Source organism: Talpa europaea, assembly GCF_964194135.1.
Source record: "Talpa europaea genome assembly, chromosome: 7".
Classification (NCBI taxonomy): domain Eukaryota; kingdom Metazoa; phylum Chordata; class Mammalia; order Eulipotyphla; family Talpidae; genus Talpa; species Talpa europaea.
In genome coordinates this window covers 22364033-22381501 of record NC_140074.1, presented here as the reverse complement: position 1 = coordinate 22381501, position 17469 = coordinate 22364033, and the positions used below count along the sequence as shown (strand labels likewise).

The 17469-nt window shown below is 39.9% G+C and overlaps 1 protein-coding gene across 2 annotated transcripts in view; it reads left to right on the top strand.

The window, feature by feature from the left end:
• The window catches only part of ADAMTSL1 (ADAMTS like 1), a gene marked incomplete at both ends in the record, with an annotated part of 350834 nt that overhangs the window by 263050 nt on the left and 70315 nt on the right, over nucleotides 1-17469 (top strand). For both annotated transcript variants that reach the window (XM_084239275.1, XM_084239274.1), the window contains one exon: nucleotides 7112-7239. In XM_084239275.1, coding sequence (XP_084095401.1) covers nucleotides 7112-7239 — 128 coding nt within the window. The remainder of the gene's footprint in view (nucleotides 1-7111; nucleotides 7240-17469) is intronic.

Below are 17469 nucleotides of genomic sequence, written 5' to 3'. Positions count from 1 at the left end.
TCCCCACACCATACCCACAAGGCACCCTTAGTCTTCCAGCAAACCTTTCTTACCAAGGGCCACATAGTAACCATTGTAGTTTTACAGACCATCCTTTCTCTGTCCCATCCACTCAACTTTGCCACTGTAGCAGAAAAGCAGCCATAGAAAGTATATAAACTGGTGTGGCGTCTTGCCAATAAAACTTTATTTACAAAAGCAGGTGGCAGCTGGCTGGAGTCTGGTGATTCCTAGTCTAGGTAAATAGAAAATCCAGTCAGTCTTTTCATGCAGAGTTTTGTAGTTTGAAATAAATTACCTAGCAAGCACATAAAACTACACATATTAGCAAATTCCAGATTTCATGAACTTCTGAAGAGAAGCTGCAGGGTTTGGTAAAAAGCATTAGGTGAGGGTTAAGAATGTGTGGTCAGGTGGCCTCTACCATTCCAAAAATATTTTCTGTGCTTCCACCTGGAGCAATCATGGCACGTCAGATATTAAATAACTTCAGTTGGCAATAACATTAAAAACAGCAAAGGTTTAAAAAATTTCCCTAGCCGAATGGTGAGATGAAACTCTTCATGAACATCAAATCTTTTCCCCAAAATATCTGTATGGAACCAAAATCTCCCTTGCGAGTCTCTGGCTACTATAATTTTTAGTTTCAGAAAAAAATTCTTGCTCGAGGGGGAGGTCTTCTCACAGCATTTTTTCTTTTCTTCCAGCTTCAAGCTATTTAAAATCTAGAATATTCTTGTCAGTGACTGTCCATTTCCCTGAGTAACTACAAACCTTGGCACAAATTATTGCTAACAAAAATGAGGCCAAACCACATGCCTTGTAGCTATTTAAAATCCAGAATATTCTTGTTAGTGATTGTCCATTTCCCTGAGTAACTGCGCACGTTGGCACAAACTACCCTCCAGGAGAAGGGAAGCCAAACCACATGCCTTCCTATTAGGCCCCAGTGGATTCCTGGATATGGTCAATTTTTTAAAAGGTTAAAGGTCCCTCTCCATACCTAATTCTGCCATGCATTAGCTGAGCACATTATTTCCATTCTTGAGCATTTGCTTCCTCTCTCAAATGGGATAATACTAATCTAGTAACATGATAAAATAAAATTACATAAAGCTGATACACTTGTCTAATAACTATTGGTTCCCCCTCTCTATGGCAGATCTGATTTTTCTAATATAAAAAAATCTCTAAACAGAAAAGAATTTTTTTTAATTTTGCATTTTGGGATAAGGAAGGCAAGTCTTCAACATCTCCTACAGCCTGGAGTGAATGTTCAAACACACCTCCTTTAGCTGTTTATTTGCTTCTCAATCACTTTTTCCAATTCTCATTCTTTTGCTTCATTATTTATATACTTTTTTACAATTGCAGGATTCTGACTTTTCTTAGGTAGTCTAGGATTTTAGTATTTGGTTAATAGTGTTAAAGCATTTATGGAAATAATTGTCCTTATTCAGAGATTCCTGAGTCAAGAATAGAACTGAGGCAGCTGCCAACCTCATATGCCACGTGGCTTCATCTCGGCCCCTTTTCCATTTCCAGTTGCCACCACCCATGTATTCCCAGCCCCTTGCTCCCTCCCCATATTCCTTATGTCTTTTTTTCTATGAAAGTCCTACATTTCCCGGTCATTTTTCCCATGCAAAGCAGCTTCTCACAACATCCAGAAGACACAGACGCGGGCCCTGAGAGTGATAATGGGGATGTCAACAACAACAAAATAACAGTGACCTGTACTTTCTTAGTATTTACTACATTTCAAACATTTTTCTGTGTTCTTTAAATACATGAATTCATGTCAAATATTCATAACCAAACCCTAGATAGGCTGGGAGACTGGGTCACTAAGAAGCCAAATAAATTGCCTGCCCAAGTTTGCAAAGCTTGTGGTGCAAAGTGATGCAGCTGGGCTGGAACCCAGTCACTAGAGCTCTGGAATCTGTGCTTGTAACCACGATGCCACATCATCAGTTTGATCATCTGCAGCGTCACTGCTTTGGAAGTAATTAAATGGGCTTTTAGTCAGTGTGTCAACACTATGTTGAAAGCTGAAGAGGGAACCATGAAAGAAATTAAAGATTCCCAGCCCCAGTGATAGTTTTTAATCTACCTGAAGGAATGGGGCTTTGGGGGTGCAGGGTGCTTTGATACAGCTTAGGATACCTCTGCATGGTCAGGGAAGGAAGGGGGTCTTGTGGACTATAATAGCACAAGGAGGTAAACTTTGAACCCATTCTTAGGGGGTAGGGAGAATTTGGGAGGGCAGGCAGGAGGAAGAAAAGCATGAATTCAGCTCCAAACTAATGACAAGGAAGGTCAAAGAGGCCCTCCTGACTGAAGCGGCCAGTTGGTGTGGAGAGGTGGGGCAGGTAAATTGGAAAAAAATGAGGAAGATGTTTATTATTGCCAGCTTCCTGTGCTGAGTCCTGAAATGGATTTCAGAATGCTTCCTGCATGATACTTCATGGCCTACATAACAGCTGGGTATTTCTGTATCCAGAGCTTGCAAATTTCCTTTGACAACTGGAAATTCCAAGGAAAAATTCCAAAATGGTAACATAGGTTTAAAAAAATTACTAATTGATTAATGCATATGTTTAAGCTCATGCCAATTTACTTAGTGAAAAATAGAAATGAGTCTATATTTGTCTTTATTTGGTCCTCTAAGAACTCTCTGGAATCAGCATTATCCTCAATTTGCAGGAGAACTCAGGTTCACAGATTCGACAGCCCACGACTCCACGTCTCTTGACTCCAAGTCAGGAAATCTTCTCCTCCACACAGCAGCTCCCCATGCTTGGTGATAGAGGCTCACCGAGCGCTGAGCCTGCAGATGACAGTGGCACTCACAGTTGCCCCAAGGCTTCAGATGGCATCATGGTGCCACCTATCACAGAATCGCTGGGGCTTCCCTTTAGATACCCAGAGCTGCCTCCTTTTCCAATAAGAGCACTTTCTCACTGTGTTTTTCTAAACACAGAGGAGACGGCTTCACCTCCAGGAGCTCGTACTTGATAGCACACGCCTACAAACACTTTGTCCATCTCCTACACATGGATGATGAGGATTTTATTTATTTATGTAACTAAAACAATTATTTGTACTCTCTCAACTGCTCCTTGGCTTAATGGGTGGAATGCTTACACAGATCTGTGGTCACAAAGAAACTTACAAGTAAAGGCCACCATAAAGACAAAACTGTTCCTTCATTTTCTGGCTCAAATTATGGCCAGAGAAATAAAGCAGTAACTTTTAACCTAGAAAACCCAAAGGGAAGTGTGGTGTGGGTATGGAAGAAAGCAGTGAGTATGAATATACCTAATATGACCACAGTATCATTTGCTATGTAGGTCTTAATTATGCCCTTGTCCCCTCATCCTCTGATTCCTTAAATTCCAAACAACCCCAGAGAAATCTTTCTGGTTTTGCTTGGAAAGCAGCACTATGTTTCTGTGCCTGTGCATTCTAAAATGGGCCTGTCAAATTTGAAACCTAAATACAAACTGACAGAAATCAGCTACTAACAAATTAAGTTAAATTAATAAAGTAGATGCCTGAAATACAAAGAAATGCTTTTTTCCAGGAATCTCTCTTCCTAAATGTCAGACTTGAGAGGCTAAAGCAAACCTCAGTCTCCACACTAAGCCTTTTCCTTTGCTTTGTCATGTTTCCTAGAGATCCCTGGATGGGAACCCTCTTCAGAATTTATTTTGCCTCCTAGTGGCAACCTCCAAACTCCCACCTACTAATTTTACAGGCATATTGATGACATAATAGATTGAAAAAATGCTGGACCAAGAATCCTATTTTAAATCCTATCTCTATGACCAAAAAACTATGTACCCCTTTGAGCTTAATTGTTGAGTTTTATGACAATAAGTAATTTGAGTATTTGCAATAAATGGCATTCAGATTTTTGTCCCATGTAGGTTTTGTCTTAAGATGATATTTAAAACTATTTTTATAAAGGCAAATATTTTAGATTCTTTACATTTGTAAACCCAGCTTGTGGAATGAAAGAATATATAATTGTAAAATCTCCATATCTAGATTCCTTCCCTTCCATTTTCTTATTCCCATAGTCATTCAGGCCCTTCCAGCTTTGTGCCTGGTGTGTTGGCTCTTTTCCCTTCCCATCTACCAACTTTTTTTTTATACAAGAGCTGGGGTACAGGCCATAGGCATGGGAGGGTGAGGGAATTCATCAGAGACAAAGTGGGAAACAGAACAGGCAGATGGACTGAAAACACTGCCGAGGGGAGCAGCGAGCGAGACAGGAGAGGTCTGCCGCGCCATGTGGGTATCTCCCTGGCTGGCTGGGAATTGAACCCGTGCTGCAGAGGCTGTGGACAGCTTCACAGGGCTGTGCTCAAGCTGCTGCACCAGGGGTAGCCCCCTCATCCTCCAACTTTTTTTCCAGCTTTCAGACTTCAGCAGAAAGCATGGTCACCACAGCACCAGTGCCTGGAAGAACTGATGTAGCTACAAAACTTACCCCCCTCAAAAAAAAAAAAAATAGTGTTTCAGTTATAGTGTGGTTGTGGAGTTTATATCCTCTGCTTGCAATCATGCAGTTGTGGTCATTCTATGGGGAAAAAAATTATTTGACTATGGAGAGCTAATATATCAGGGGGTGGGGGTATTGGCTAATATGTACCCCTTTCCCTTCTTCACAATCTTCTTGTCCCTTCTCCTTCCTTATACTTGACTCTTCATTCAGAATATTTAGTTTTGTCAAATAGAAAGGTCTCTGCAACATACCAAAGGATGGTCTGGAAATTCCTTATATTCCTCATTTTAAAAGTTATCTCTGCTGATAGGAAAACATACTTCAATTGAGTTTTGAGTTTGAGAAGCTGAATGTGGGAAACCAATGCCTATTATAATAGGACCAAAATAATGTTCGGAGTCCTATCTTCTTGCCGCCTGCTCTGAATATTCTCTTCTGTAGGGAAGACAGAAATGGTGTCAGTTTTAGGGAGGCAGTAGTCCCAGTGAACTTAGAAATTAGCAAATTTTAATCCCTGCCTTTTGAATATGGTGAAATTGATCACCAAATGAAATCATCCTGGGAAGTCAGTTCTGGTGAAATTTTATTAGACCTTTATACCTGTTTGGAAATTGTTATGGAGGCATTCCTGGGACATCATAAAGATTTAAATCATAATGTCAGTGCTTTTTTTTTTTTTTTTTTTTTTTTGCTAAATAAGCCTGAACATCTGAGGAGATTTAACAATGATACTATGTCTCACTATTAAGATTCCTTTAGAAAACAGTGACATTAATACCTAAACTCCTGAGTGACCACTACAGATGAGTAAATTGTATGGACATCATTCTCTTATTAGCTCATTTGAGATAAACTAAAAACTAACATGAAATTGTTTGCCTCTGAGAGAAAACACCTAACAGTTGAAGAATGAGTGAGTAAATAATAAAGTCTACCACAATCTGTCACCTTTCACGAAGTTTCAGCTCTAGCTTAGTACAGGAAATGCCTGGCTGTTCCCAGTCACAGCAGCAATGGTGTAGAATGGCAGTGAATCAAACACAAACCCAGAAATGTCCCTTGAGCTGAGGTTTCTATTTTCTTCCCCCTTTATACCAGAACTGTCCAGATTTCAGTTAAGTGAAGGTTGGTTGATGTAAACCTTGCTTTTCCTCTGACAGGAGGTGAGAATAGCAATGCATTGGGCGCAAGGCCAAAAGCAGAGTTGAGGAGACATGATTCATTGCCGGGCTCATCACCCACCTCAGAATAAATAAGAGCTGACTAAAGTGGTGCCGTGCCGGCAGTACCATAGAGCCTGGGGAGGATCCAACAAGAGAAATAATGAAGAAAAAAAGACTTGTGTCGGGGGAGTATGTGTTGGTAGGGCTGGAGATCTGACTCTCAGTCTTAAGTTCACCACTACGTCTTGTGAGCTTTCCTGATATTTTCATGATTTTTTCCTGTTTCTTGAAAAACAACCCCTATTACCTGCTTGGTTGCTAAGGATCAGTATTAGCAGGGTATTAGGTGACTAGTTCCTTGGGCCTTTTGGATCTAAGAAGGTGCAAACATCCATGAAGAGGGAAATAATTTATTTTGGGGTCTCAAAAATCACACTTTAACTATCTCTGTGCGGTAGAGTGATTTATCAACCTAAGGCCCTGCCAGGTCCAGACTCTGGATCTCTGACCTTTGCACCCATCTTCCTGATCTTCCTGGTGTCCCACCTCCACATATATTTTCAGTTATCATCAGCCTCACCAAGTCAACAAATCATTAGTCATTACTCTGATTAATTGCATGAGTAGATCTTAGAAATGGCATAAATCTAGATAAGAAAAAAATAGGAGACTGAGATTTAAATGGTTCTTTAAATTCTTTTCAGGAAAAGCTAGGTATCAGGAATAGAGGGTGGTTATTGTGGGATTATCATCCTTTATACTAAACATCAGACTTCGCTTTCTTTCTACTGGGTACCTTCTCTACAAAGGGCCCTCTCCCAAGAGTTGTAGGAAATAAAACAATAAATAGTCCATGTTTATGGACTGATGAAGGCAATAGATATATGGCACATAGAACTGAGAGGCAGTTACACATATAATCTCCTTCAAATATGTGCATTAAGATCCTCTTACCAATATGTGATTCTCTCCTACCACCAAGCCTTAACAGATGCCTTTCTCCATAACTAGAAGCTCTTCCTGCTTTCCAACATCCAACCAAGCCTCAATATTTTGTGACTTCATCTTTTCCTAAATAAGTTTTCCCCAAATTCATCTGCACCATTTGCTCTAACACCCCTCCCCCTTGATGTGTGTATTACGTATATTCCATGCATCTATGCTGTCTGCTCCAACTGGTAGCATTTAGATCGAGGAATCAGCAAGCTGCATCAGCAATCAACAACCTCTGTATTTAGAATTGCTACTAGAATCACACCAACTAAAGTGGCAGGAGAGCTTGGGCTCCTGAGTTCTCACAATGGCTGTTCTTTCCCTGTTGTTAAAACAGGGTTCAGACTGTCCCCTGAGGTTCCTTCCTGCTTGACCAATTCAGAATGCCAAAAAAGGAGTCAACTGACCTGACCAGGTCTACATTTCTTTTCTGTTGCTCCAGGATTCTTCTACAGCCAGATGATTCCTTACAGATCCTGGCACCAGTGGAAGCTGATGTGGGTTTCTACACTTGTAATGCCACAAATGCCTTGGGATATGACTCTGTCTCCATTGCCGTCACTTTAGCAGGTAACATGAAAACCCTGGTTCAGTTCAATTAAGAAAATGTTAGTGAGTGGGTGCCTTCAATGTACAAAGCAGGCCCAGGGATGCATAGATAGGAAAGACCCACACCCTGCCTCCAGAAAGCTCATATTAAGGCAGCTAATTAAATGGAGGTGATGTGTGATATGAGGTTGACTGAAATAAATGCTGTGTCTTAAGTGCTATAACATAAGTCAAAGGGTGTACAAGATATTTCATTCAATTTGACAGGTCTTGGAGTTAGGATGAGTAGAATTTGGATAAGCAGATGTAGAGGAAAGGCCAACAAATGACATGACAAAAGAGATGTGCGTAAGAAGTAGCATGTAGGGAGCTTGAATTCTGTGACCAGAGATCACTAAAAGCTCCTGTCATTTCTCCTTGTTCCACCTGTTGCCCAGAAGACTGGGACCCATGGGTATTTGGAAGTCTGTGGTCACACTTTGGAGCAGGAGTAATCTCGCTGATTCTGTTTTATTTCAACCTCTTACTTTAATTCACCTGCCAGCACTTTGCCTTTATCCATGGAGGTTAGGCAAAAATATCCTGCACACCATGACCTCAGAATGTCTCCCAAGGCTGTGGTCTTGGAATGATGTACTTTAAAAAAAAAAAAAAAAAAAAAAAAAAAAAAACCTCTCTTACATAGGCCACATCCTAGCCTTTGAAACCAAAGGAGACCTTGGATACCAGCTGGATCAGAGCCCTCAATTCTGAGGCCAGCCCACCTGAGGTTATACCGCTGCTCAGCTAGCAGGGGAAAGAACAGAACTGAGATCTCATAACTCCCAGCTCATTGTTTCCTTCATATCCCTACTGACCCACCAAAATCGGTCCTTTTCCCTCAGATCTGGGCCACGCAGTCTTTGTGGCGGTACATTGCATGTGTTTGTATTTATTCTTTTCAATTGCTGCTCCCATCAGATGATTCAGTAGATGCTGGAAAAGCCAACATCACCCCACACTGACCTCATCGGTCCAGGCTGGGATTATGTTGTCACACTGTTCTCCAGTCACACATGCTACTCCCTTGCATATCTGTTTAGCAACAGTCTTTCTGCCCCCATGACCTCAGGCTGATCTGGGAAGGGACCTTTAGTAGGAGGCTTTGTAGGGAAGATGAAAGTCAACAATGAATAAGGCAAGCTAAGGGGCCCTGGGGTGGATTAGAGACTGATATTATTAATGCCTTTGTGTGTGTGAATAGAACATTTGCTTTTCTCCTAATGTATTCCAGTCACAATCTTTATTCTCCCCTTTATGCAGAGTCCAGATGCTCAGCACCAATCTTGTTAAATCTCCTGCCTTCCACCCTCTGCCCTGCCGTAACTTGGGTACTGCTGACGCCCTTCCAATTGCTGGCTAATGATGGCTCTTGGGGGATTATCTCTCTTATTTATATTTATCCAGATATGGTTTAACTCTGTCACAGATTAAATACCCTTTTTTCACCTGAATTTAATGCAATTAATAGAAACCTGTATGGAATTAAGCAAGGCAATTGTAACATCAGGTTTGTCTTCAGCTCTTTGAAAAGGAGCTATTGGTGGCTGCCAACAGGTTCAAAGCCAGGGAAGGGAGACAGAGCAGCCAGTGGGGCACCTGGGAAAGGGAGGGAGGGGGCTGACCAGTTAAGTAAGATCACAAACATCATACCCAGGGCTTAGGGAACAACGTCTTTGTATTTAAGTGCCTGGGTTTGTTACGGTCTGCCGGCAAATCTATCAAACAGTCCCTCTAAAAGTTAAGACTCCAAATGTGAATGTTGTTAAGATTGTATTTCTGTCTTCACCTGGGATTATCATCTACCTCTGTGCCAAGGCCAAACTCAGGATTAAGAGGCTCACCAGCTACTGTTCTGCCAAGTATTGTTGACATGTAGCAGTCAATAAGATGTGAGTTTTGTGCTCCATGATCCATACAGACTATCAAAGGCAATAGATGTGTACAGTGCTACCTAGAATTGAGGTTGTCACCAAAAAAAATTTTTTTCAAATATATGCTTCGAGACCTTGTGTAGCGGCATATAAGATACAACTGAAATGCAACCTAAATTGGGGGGAATGGATATCAATCATTTCTAAATTGGATTACAAGAAAATAATTATACTGCTTATTTTCTATGTGATGTTAGACAAACTCATTGAGTCTTTGTCCTCTTCTGTAAAAATGAAATTAATATTTTACGAGATTGTTGTGATATTAAATAAGATTGTACAATGTAGGAAAACACTTAGTTCAGTGCCAGGTACATAGTTCACACTCAGTTCACCCTCTCAGCTTTTCTAAAATGAAACCCATTCTGAAAATCATTCTAAAATTATAAAATATTAGTGCAAATTTGCTTCCGTATATTTTTTACTGTATGTCTTCACTCTGAAATTTTTCAAGAATAGATTTAGGTGCTGATTCACTTGCAATGAAATCTTAGTGCCTCTGTCCTTTCAAAGTCATTGCAACGCTTATACCTTGACTTCAATATGAATGTAGGCCAAGGAGGGAAAGAAATTCTTTGAGGCTCAGGATATTTCACCATCCCCATGATTTTATAAGAAAAGTATCAACTTTGATCTTACCAAGTCCCCTGAGTTGATCACATACAGGAAAATTTGTGCATAATAATTCATGAAAACAGACATAGTAAGCCTTCTGAGTGCCTCATGGTCTGGGTGTGAATCCTGCTTTTTCACTTCTTAGCTCTATACTCTCCGCCTTTATACTTTCATACTCAATTTCTTCATTTGTAAAAGGGTGATAATAATAGTGCTTGACTAAGGGGGTTCTTATTGAGATTAAATGCATTCATTCATATAAAATGCCTATAATTGTTCCTTGAATATAACAAGCATTCAATATTTATTAGCTATTATTGTTATTATTTATGAGGATAATGTATAAAACAAAAGCCACATTATTTTTACATTAGGAATGATTCCTTTTCAGAAATCAGAGTGCTCACAAACACTTTGCAGAACTCCTCTCTCTCCATACCTCAATGTCAACACGGAAAGCTGAATCATTCATCTGGAAAGTGGTTGCAGCATCTGGATTTAGTGCAAAGGCAGTGACTTGTGATGAGGGACACATCACATGGCCCTGGCCCACAGCTAAACCTCCACTAGTGAGCTGCCCTAACTTCTGGGCTCACTGTGTCCCCAATACTGCCTCTCAGATTCATTTTAGGTCCAGTGCGCCTCTCTATACAATTTTTTTTTTTGACATGAGAGCACCATTTCATTTTAGACATACTAATACACCAAATATTCCTTGCTCTGTCCTCTTTGGGGGCCTGTTAAAAGATGATATTTAGCACCTTTTTGCATCTCTCCAAATTCATCCATTATGCATTGATTTTATCTCTTACATCTTAACAACTTGAGAGTGTGCCTTACAAACATCTCTCACCATGGAGATGGCCATTGTTTTCCTGTCTACCTCCCTCATTCAGCCCAGGAAGCTCACAACCATGTAGACTCAGTGGCACAAAATCCCCTTGCCTTAAATTTGCAATTAAGCCTTTTTCATTGTTCAGAGTGCAGATGAGAGTAGCATCTAGTAGAGAAGGAAATAGGGGCCAGGAATGTGACCAGATGTCACCTACTAACATTTTGAAGAACTGATTCCTTTGTATCCAGGAATTAGCAGGCGTGGGTAAGAAGAGTTTCTGGTGCGCACACAGAGTGACACACCATCAGGACCAGTTAGGCAGCGCTCAACCATGCTGCTCAGTAATCTTCCAGATCTAACTGGTATAGGCAGGGTTTTGAAGGAAAGCAGTAGTTTCCTAGAAAATTGCTTCAGTCTGGATCAGTGGGGTTTAGCTTTACTTACCAATGTAGATGAGGCCTGTCCAGGTGTAGACCATTGGTGAGGTCATAGCCATAAGGGAAACGTTTTTGGTTGTCATTGATTTTATAAGATTACAAAGAGACACTGTAAGACCTGCCTGACATCATCAATAGAAAATGAGAAGAAGATGAGGGCTGAGGGATGAGCATATCTTTCATTGAAAGGAGAGAACACAGATGAGCTCATTTGAAGTTTTCACAGGAAGGGAGAGACAGAAAATATTTCTTCTTTCCTGGCATATTTTCCTGCTTTTTTATGAGTTGAATAGCTGACACATATTGTGTCTAATAAAGAGATCACAGAAACCTCAGCAGGAAAATAAAAATAAAAAGCAGTTTTTTTTTTTAAATTCTTCTTTCTCTACCCCCTGTCATGATTTAGTAGCTGCAATAAAAGACAAGCAGTTTGTAAGCTTTTCATAACATAAGTCAGTTCAAATTGGCATTTCAATGGAAATTGAATTTTCCATCCAACTATTCTGTTAACCAGAAGAGGGTATTGCTTCATAGAGAATTAGCCTCAGAGAGCGCCTTGTCACGGGTGGGAAACACTGACAATGGGAAGTTTGCTCCAATGTACTAAATCAGAGGGAAAGGCAAACAGACAAGTTTGGCTTTGTTCCTGATGGTGCTCTGAACAGCAGGGTGTAATGGCCATTGAATCAGGCTGCCATCAAAGCGCCTCATTGTCTGATAGGACACTGAGTAACCAAGGCCCTGAAGTTTTCCTCAGAAAGTATGCATGTGCAGCATGCCCATTAAGGGCCGCTAGCATTTATAGAACTTAGAAAAATGGGTGCGTATAGAAGAATCTAGCTTACTCCACTGACCAGTAGACTAGAGAAAACATACAAGTACAAATGATCCAAACTAGCCCAACTCAAATCCTGGAAACCCTGTCCCACATGTATGCAATGGAATGATACATGGTTGGACAGGGAGGGAGAGATACCACAGTCATTTCTAGGAGAGACTGTAGCTTCGCATGGCTATGCTAGGTTTGGGGTCCCTCATTTAGGAGTTTGCAGGAAACATGCAAAGAAGGTTTGGCAGTACCACTTGCTGTCTCCTGAGGAATCACTGACTTTAATTGAACAATTAGGAGAGGTCATGGCAGTAGCTGAGTAACTTAACACAGTGGCATTGGCAAAAAATATCTTTACAGATTGGTAATGGAAACAGAGGAGGAGAGGAAGCATGCAGCCTAGGAATGTTCACAAATGGGTAGTCTAAACCCTACTTCTTAGGTCTCTGGGACCCTGTAATATTTACACTAAGGTTACACCAACTAAAAAGAATCAAAAGGGCAACAAAATTTTAATTCCTTCTCATTTTTTGTGCAAGATAATTTGTTACTAGTGACAGTGTTGAAAAAGAAAGATTAAATTGGATTAAAGTTTCTTATTCAACATTTTGGGGTATAATTTATATACCATAAAGTTGACCCATTGTATGTGTGTAATTGGGTCTTTTTTTTTTTTAAGCAAAGTTTTTATGAGATAATCACTACATTCTAAGGAGATTTTTTTTAATTTATTGAGATATAATTTACATTATGCATGCTTACAGTTTATAGTGCAATGGTTTTTGGTACATTCGGAGTTGTGTGTTATTACCACACTCTATTTTTTCTCTCTATATATTTTACATCATTCATTTTTTTACAGTTTGCTTTCTCCCCTCAGGTGTAGTCCCCATAAAATTCCCACCACCAAGTCACCCATGAACCATCACCATGGTCTCTTGTGCTCTTCCTGGCCCTGTTTTAATCCTTTTCCCTCTCTCTCCCCTGCTGAATGTCTCTGATTTGTAGTTGCCTGTTATATTCCTCTTATAAGTGAAACCATCCAACATTTTTCTTTTTCTTTCTGACTTATTTCATTGAGCATAATCCCCTCCAGCTCCATCCATGTTGCTGCAAAAGACATGAGTTTATCATTTTTGATTGCTAAATAGTATTCCACTGTGTATATATACTACATCTTCTTGATCTAGTCACCTGTTTAGGGGCATTTAGGTTGTTTCCATAGCTTGCCTTCTGTAAATAATGCTTCAATTAACATAGGAGTGCAGATTTCTTCTCAAATTAATGTTTTTGTGTCCTTTGGATAGATTCCTAGGAGTGGAATTACTGGAGCATATGATAGTTCCATTTTTAGTTGAGCATTTTTTCGTATACTTGTTGGCCATTTACATTTCCTCTTTGGAGAAGTGTCTTTTTAGCTCATCTGCCCATCTTTTGACTGGATTGTTTGCTTTGTTTTTGTTGAGTCAGGTGAACTCTTTGTAGACCTTTGAAATCAGTTAACCTTATCAGATAACCACACTCAATTTTAAAGCATTTTCATTATCCTGAAAATAAACTCCACACTCCTTACCATTGGTCAGTGATGTAAAGTGATAATTCATTATGATTTTAATCCCATTTCCCTCTCTGTTGTAGTGATAACTTTGGTGATAGAAACAGTATTAATTGACTGTGTATTCATTTCTTGTTGTTTTAACAAATTACCACAAACTTGGAGTCTTAAAACAACACCAACACATGATTTTACAGTTCTGTAGTCAGAAGTCTAGTACAATCAACCAGAATAACATCAAGATGTCAACAAGCTGTCCTTTCTGAAAACTCTAGGGAAGAATGCTTTTCTTGCTAATTCAAGTTTTAGCAAAATTTAGTCACCAGCTACCTAGAATTGTAAGCCTTATCTCCTTGCTGGCTGTAGACTGTGTTGTTTCAGCTTCTAGAGTGTCTTATATATTGGCTTTTGATCCTCTTCTTCCATTGTCAAAGGGCGGCGATGGCGGATGGAGCCTTTCTCATATTACTGCTCTCTGACGAACTCTTCTGTCTCTCTCCTGATTTTAAGAGTTCATGTGATTAGAGTAGGCCTTCCTTGATAATCTAAGATAATTTCCCTTTTTCAAGTTTAGGTAACTGGAAACTTGAATTCCATTACAGACCTAATTTCTTTTTGCCATGTAATATACCAGTCACAGATTCAAGGATTAGAATGTAGATATCTGGGGGATAGGAGGGTGGGCATTGTTCTGTCTACCACACCCTGTCTGAAGGGTATACTCATTTTCATCTAACTGTTGCCAATGGACAATGTAAATATAATGTTGATACACCTTCCAGTTCTTCCAGGTAAGCAAAGCCAAAACACACTCTTTCCCCCTCCCTCCCCCCCGCCACCACACCCCAACACACACACACACACATACACACTAATTCAGATTTTTAAAAATTCTTTTCAGGCTGACCACATCCGTGCTTGAGCATACCCTAAACCCTATGGTTAAAGTTCTTATTTTATTTTCTATATTCTCTGATCATTTATTCTACCCCACTGCCCAGATATAGTGTTATTCACAATATAATGACACCTTATTAGATTAACATTAATTAAAATCACGTGATGATCTCCATGGGAGAGAAAATTTTCTTTTTAGTACTACTAAAAAGAAAACTTATTATAATAATAGAATACATTACATTAAATTCTTGAGAAAGTATTTTCCACATTACAAAATATAATAGCATATTTAGAATTACCAAACTTTGTCTTTGTTGTAAATAGTAGTGTTTTAAATAGCTGCATGCTTGGGTGTCTTTTAGACCGAGGTGTTCTGTGAATCTCTTACACACCCACCACTACCAGTTAGAAACTCCCCTAACCTGGAATGCTAACATTTGTAAATTTACTTCCTTTATCTTCATACTAAAAAACTAAATGGAAAAGAAGTAAGCTTTTGCAATGACATCCTGGAAAGATAAGTGATGCGAAGAAAATTCTGAAGACTGGTGAGGAAAAAGGGCGCAGCACAGTTGATAGAAAGGTTACATGCTGATGAAGGAGGCAGGACTGAAAGAGACCTTGTAAGACACACAGCATGACAGGAAGGAGTTAAAATTTTCTGAGCTATAAAATGTGAAAGCCATTTGGAAGGAGAGCCAGACTAAGCAAAACATCATGCACTTGTATTTATTTTTGCATAGAACAACTGAGGTATAGGCCAGGGGGTGGTGGTGAGAGAATTCAACAGAGACGGTAGAGAGCAGAGCAGGAGGATTTACTGAAATATACTGCTGATGGGAGCAGCGGGCCAGACAGGAGAGGTCTGCTGTGGGTTTGCTCCCTGGCCAGAGCTCTAACTCAGGCTGTAGCAGTGATAACACTGAGACTTAACCCCTAGGCTACCAGGGAGGCCCCCTCTAAGATGTTAATGAGATTTATATGAACTTTTATAGGTTCATATTGACCGTGTTCCCTTAACACTTTTAAAATTGAAGTGTAGGGGCCTCCCTGGTGGCACAAGGGGTTAAGACGCAGCACTATGAAGTTATCTACAGTCACTGTAGCACGAGTTCAATCCCCAGCCAGGGAGCTACCCACATGGTGCAACAGACCTCTCCAGTCTAACCCTCAGCTCCACTCAGAAGTGTATTTCAGTTGATCTTGCCAGTTCTGCTCCCCACTCTATCTCTGCTGAATCCTCTTACCCCCTTCATACCTCTAGCCTGCACTTCAGCTCTTACATGCATAAATAAATAAAATAAATGTTTAAAAAAAGAAGTGTAATTGCTGTAGAACATTGTATTAGTTTTAAGTATAGGACATAATGATATTTGTATACATTGTAGAATGATCACAATAAATCTAGTTAATTTCATCATCATGCATAGTTAAGAATTTCCTTTCTGTGATGAGAACTTTTAAGGTGTTCTTTAGCAACTTTAAGGTATGTGATACAGTATTATAGCAACTTTGAGGTATGTGATACAGTATTATTAAACTTTATTTACTCTTGAGATCTTCAATTCTTCCACAAGGGAATTCTCATTCCAGGGAGTTTTCACCAATTTCACTCCAGTTGCTCCGGAGAGCCTGTGATAACTACAGAGTAAACAGAGGCTGACAGTTCTTCGGCATCACATAATACTCTCACTTATTCCAAGGCCTCATGCACTGATTAAATCTGTTAAATGCAATTTTTTTAGATTTAGGCATTGAAAGCACATGAAATTTCTCTGTCCAGATACTGATGCTATTTTTAGGAGAACTCATCATATTTAAATTATTTTTTCAATTTTCTTGAAACCCTCATAGTTCTTCAAAATAGAAGCAGTTAAGTTTATTCTCACTAACAGATTTGTTCCCTCTTCTCTATTCTGATCTTTTTGCATTTTTTTTTTAATTTTCCCTCCTGTGTATGTTCTTAGTTTATCAGAAGTCCCCAACACAGTTTCTCATAGTTATAGAGAAATACTGTACTCTTCTTATGCTAGGGCATGATTCTAACAGTTTTACATGCATTAACATACTTACTCCTCTCAGCCACCACAAAAGTGGAAAACTAAGGCCCAAAGAAATCAATTGGCTAGCCTGAGGTCCTTAGGAAATGATGGAGTTGGGACACTGGGCAGGCAGCCTCCACTCCTAGTGTCCGTGCCCGCAGCAGGCCCCACTAACTGATAATTCATTCTGCTGCTCAGTCCTGGGAACATATCCCAGTTCCATATCTGAGAAGCTCGGGAAGACTCTGCCAATTGCTAGCTTAGGCATCACAGTCTCAGACATAAATTTGCCACTTATGTATTCTTTCTAGAACTCTCAAGTGAACTCCAAACCTGCTTCTTGCAGTTCTTGTTTCTGTCATGACCCAGCATCCCAGTCATTTTCAGCAGGTCTTCAGAGCAGCACACATTGCCTCTAGCTGAACAGTAAGGATCTGAAGACTTGGAAGTACATTTGTTCTTGGTGACTGAGGAAGGTAATGAACTATTTTCACATGACATTTGTGGCTCATAATATTAGAAGAATTGGAAGAAAATCCACTGTATTCATTCATTTAATGAATCAACAAATAGTCATTAAACTTGGGTTAATTAGCATTTTCTAACTACTGTGACCAACAAAACCATAAATATATAACGGCTAAAATATGAGACTATTCCTCACTCACATAAAGTCCAAAGTGAAGAATTGCACAAGAGGGTTTTGTGATTTGGGTCAAGAAATGTCACACTTCTGCTCACACTTGATCTGCTAGAACTCAGTAGTACCTTGCCCACACCTACCTGCAGAGAGAAGGGGAAATGACCTAGCTGTGTCCCCAGGAAGAAGAATAGAATTTAGTTAATAGCAAATCAGTCACTGTCATGCTTTCAAACACGGGAGGCATCATGCTGATGAAAGCACACTTTCTATTAGCAGAGGCCTGGACTTCCGCCCTGAGAAAAGTTTCTTACAATGCTCTCTGTTCTTGGCCTCACTCAAAAATAAAAAACAAACCTTCCATCTCCTCTGGCTCCTCTTTCAATCACCTTCATACTAGGCCAAAGATATTTTTAAGCGCATGT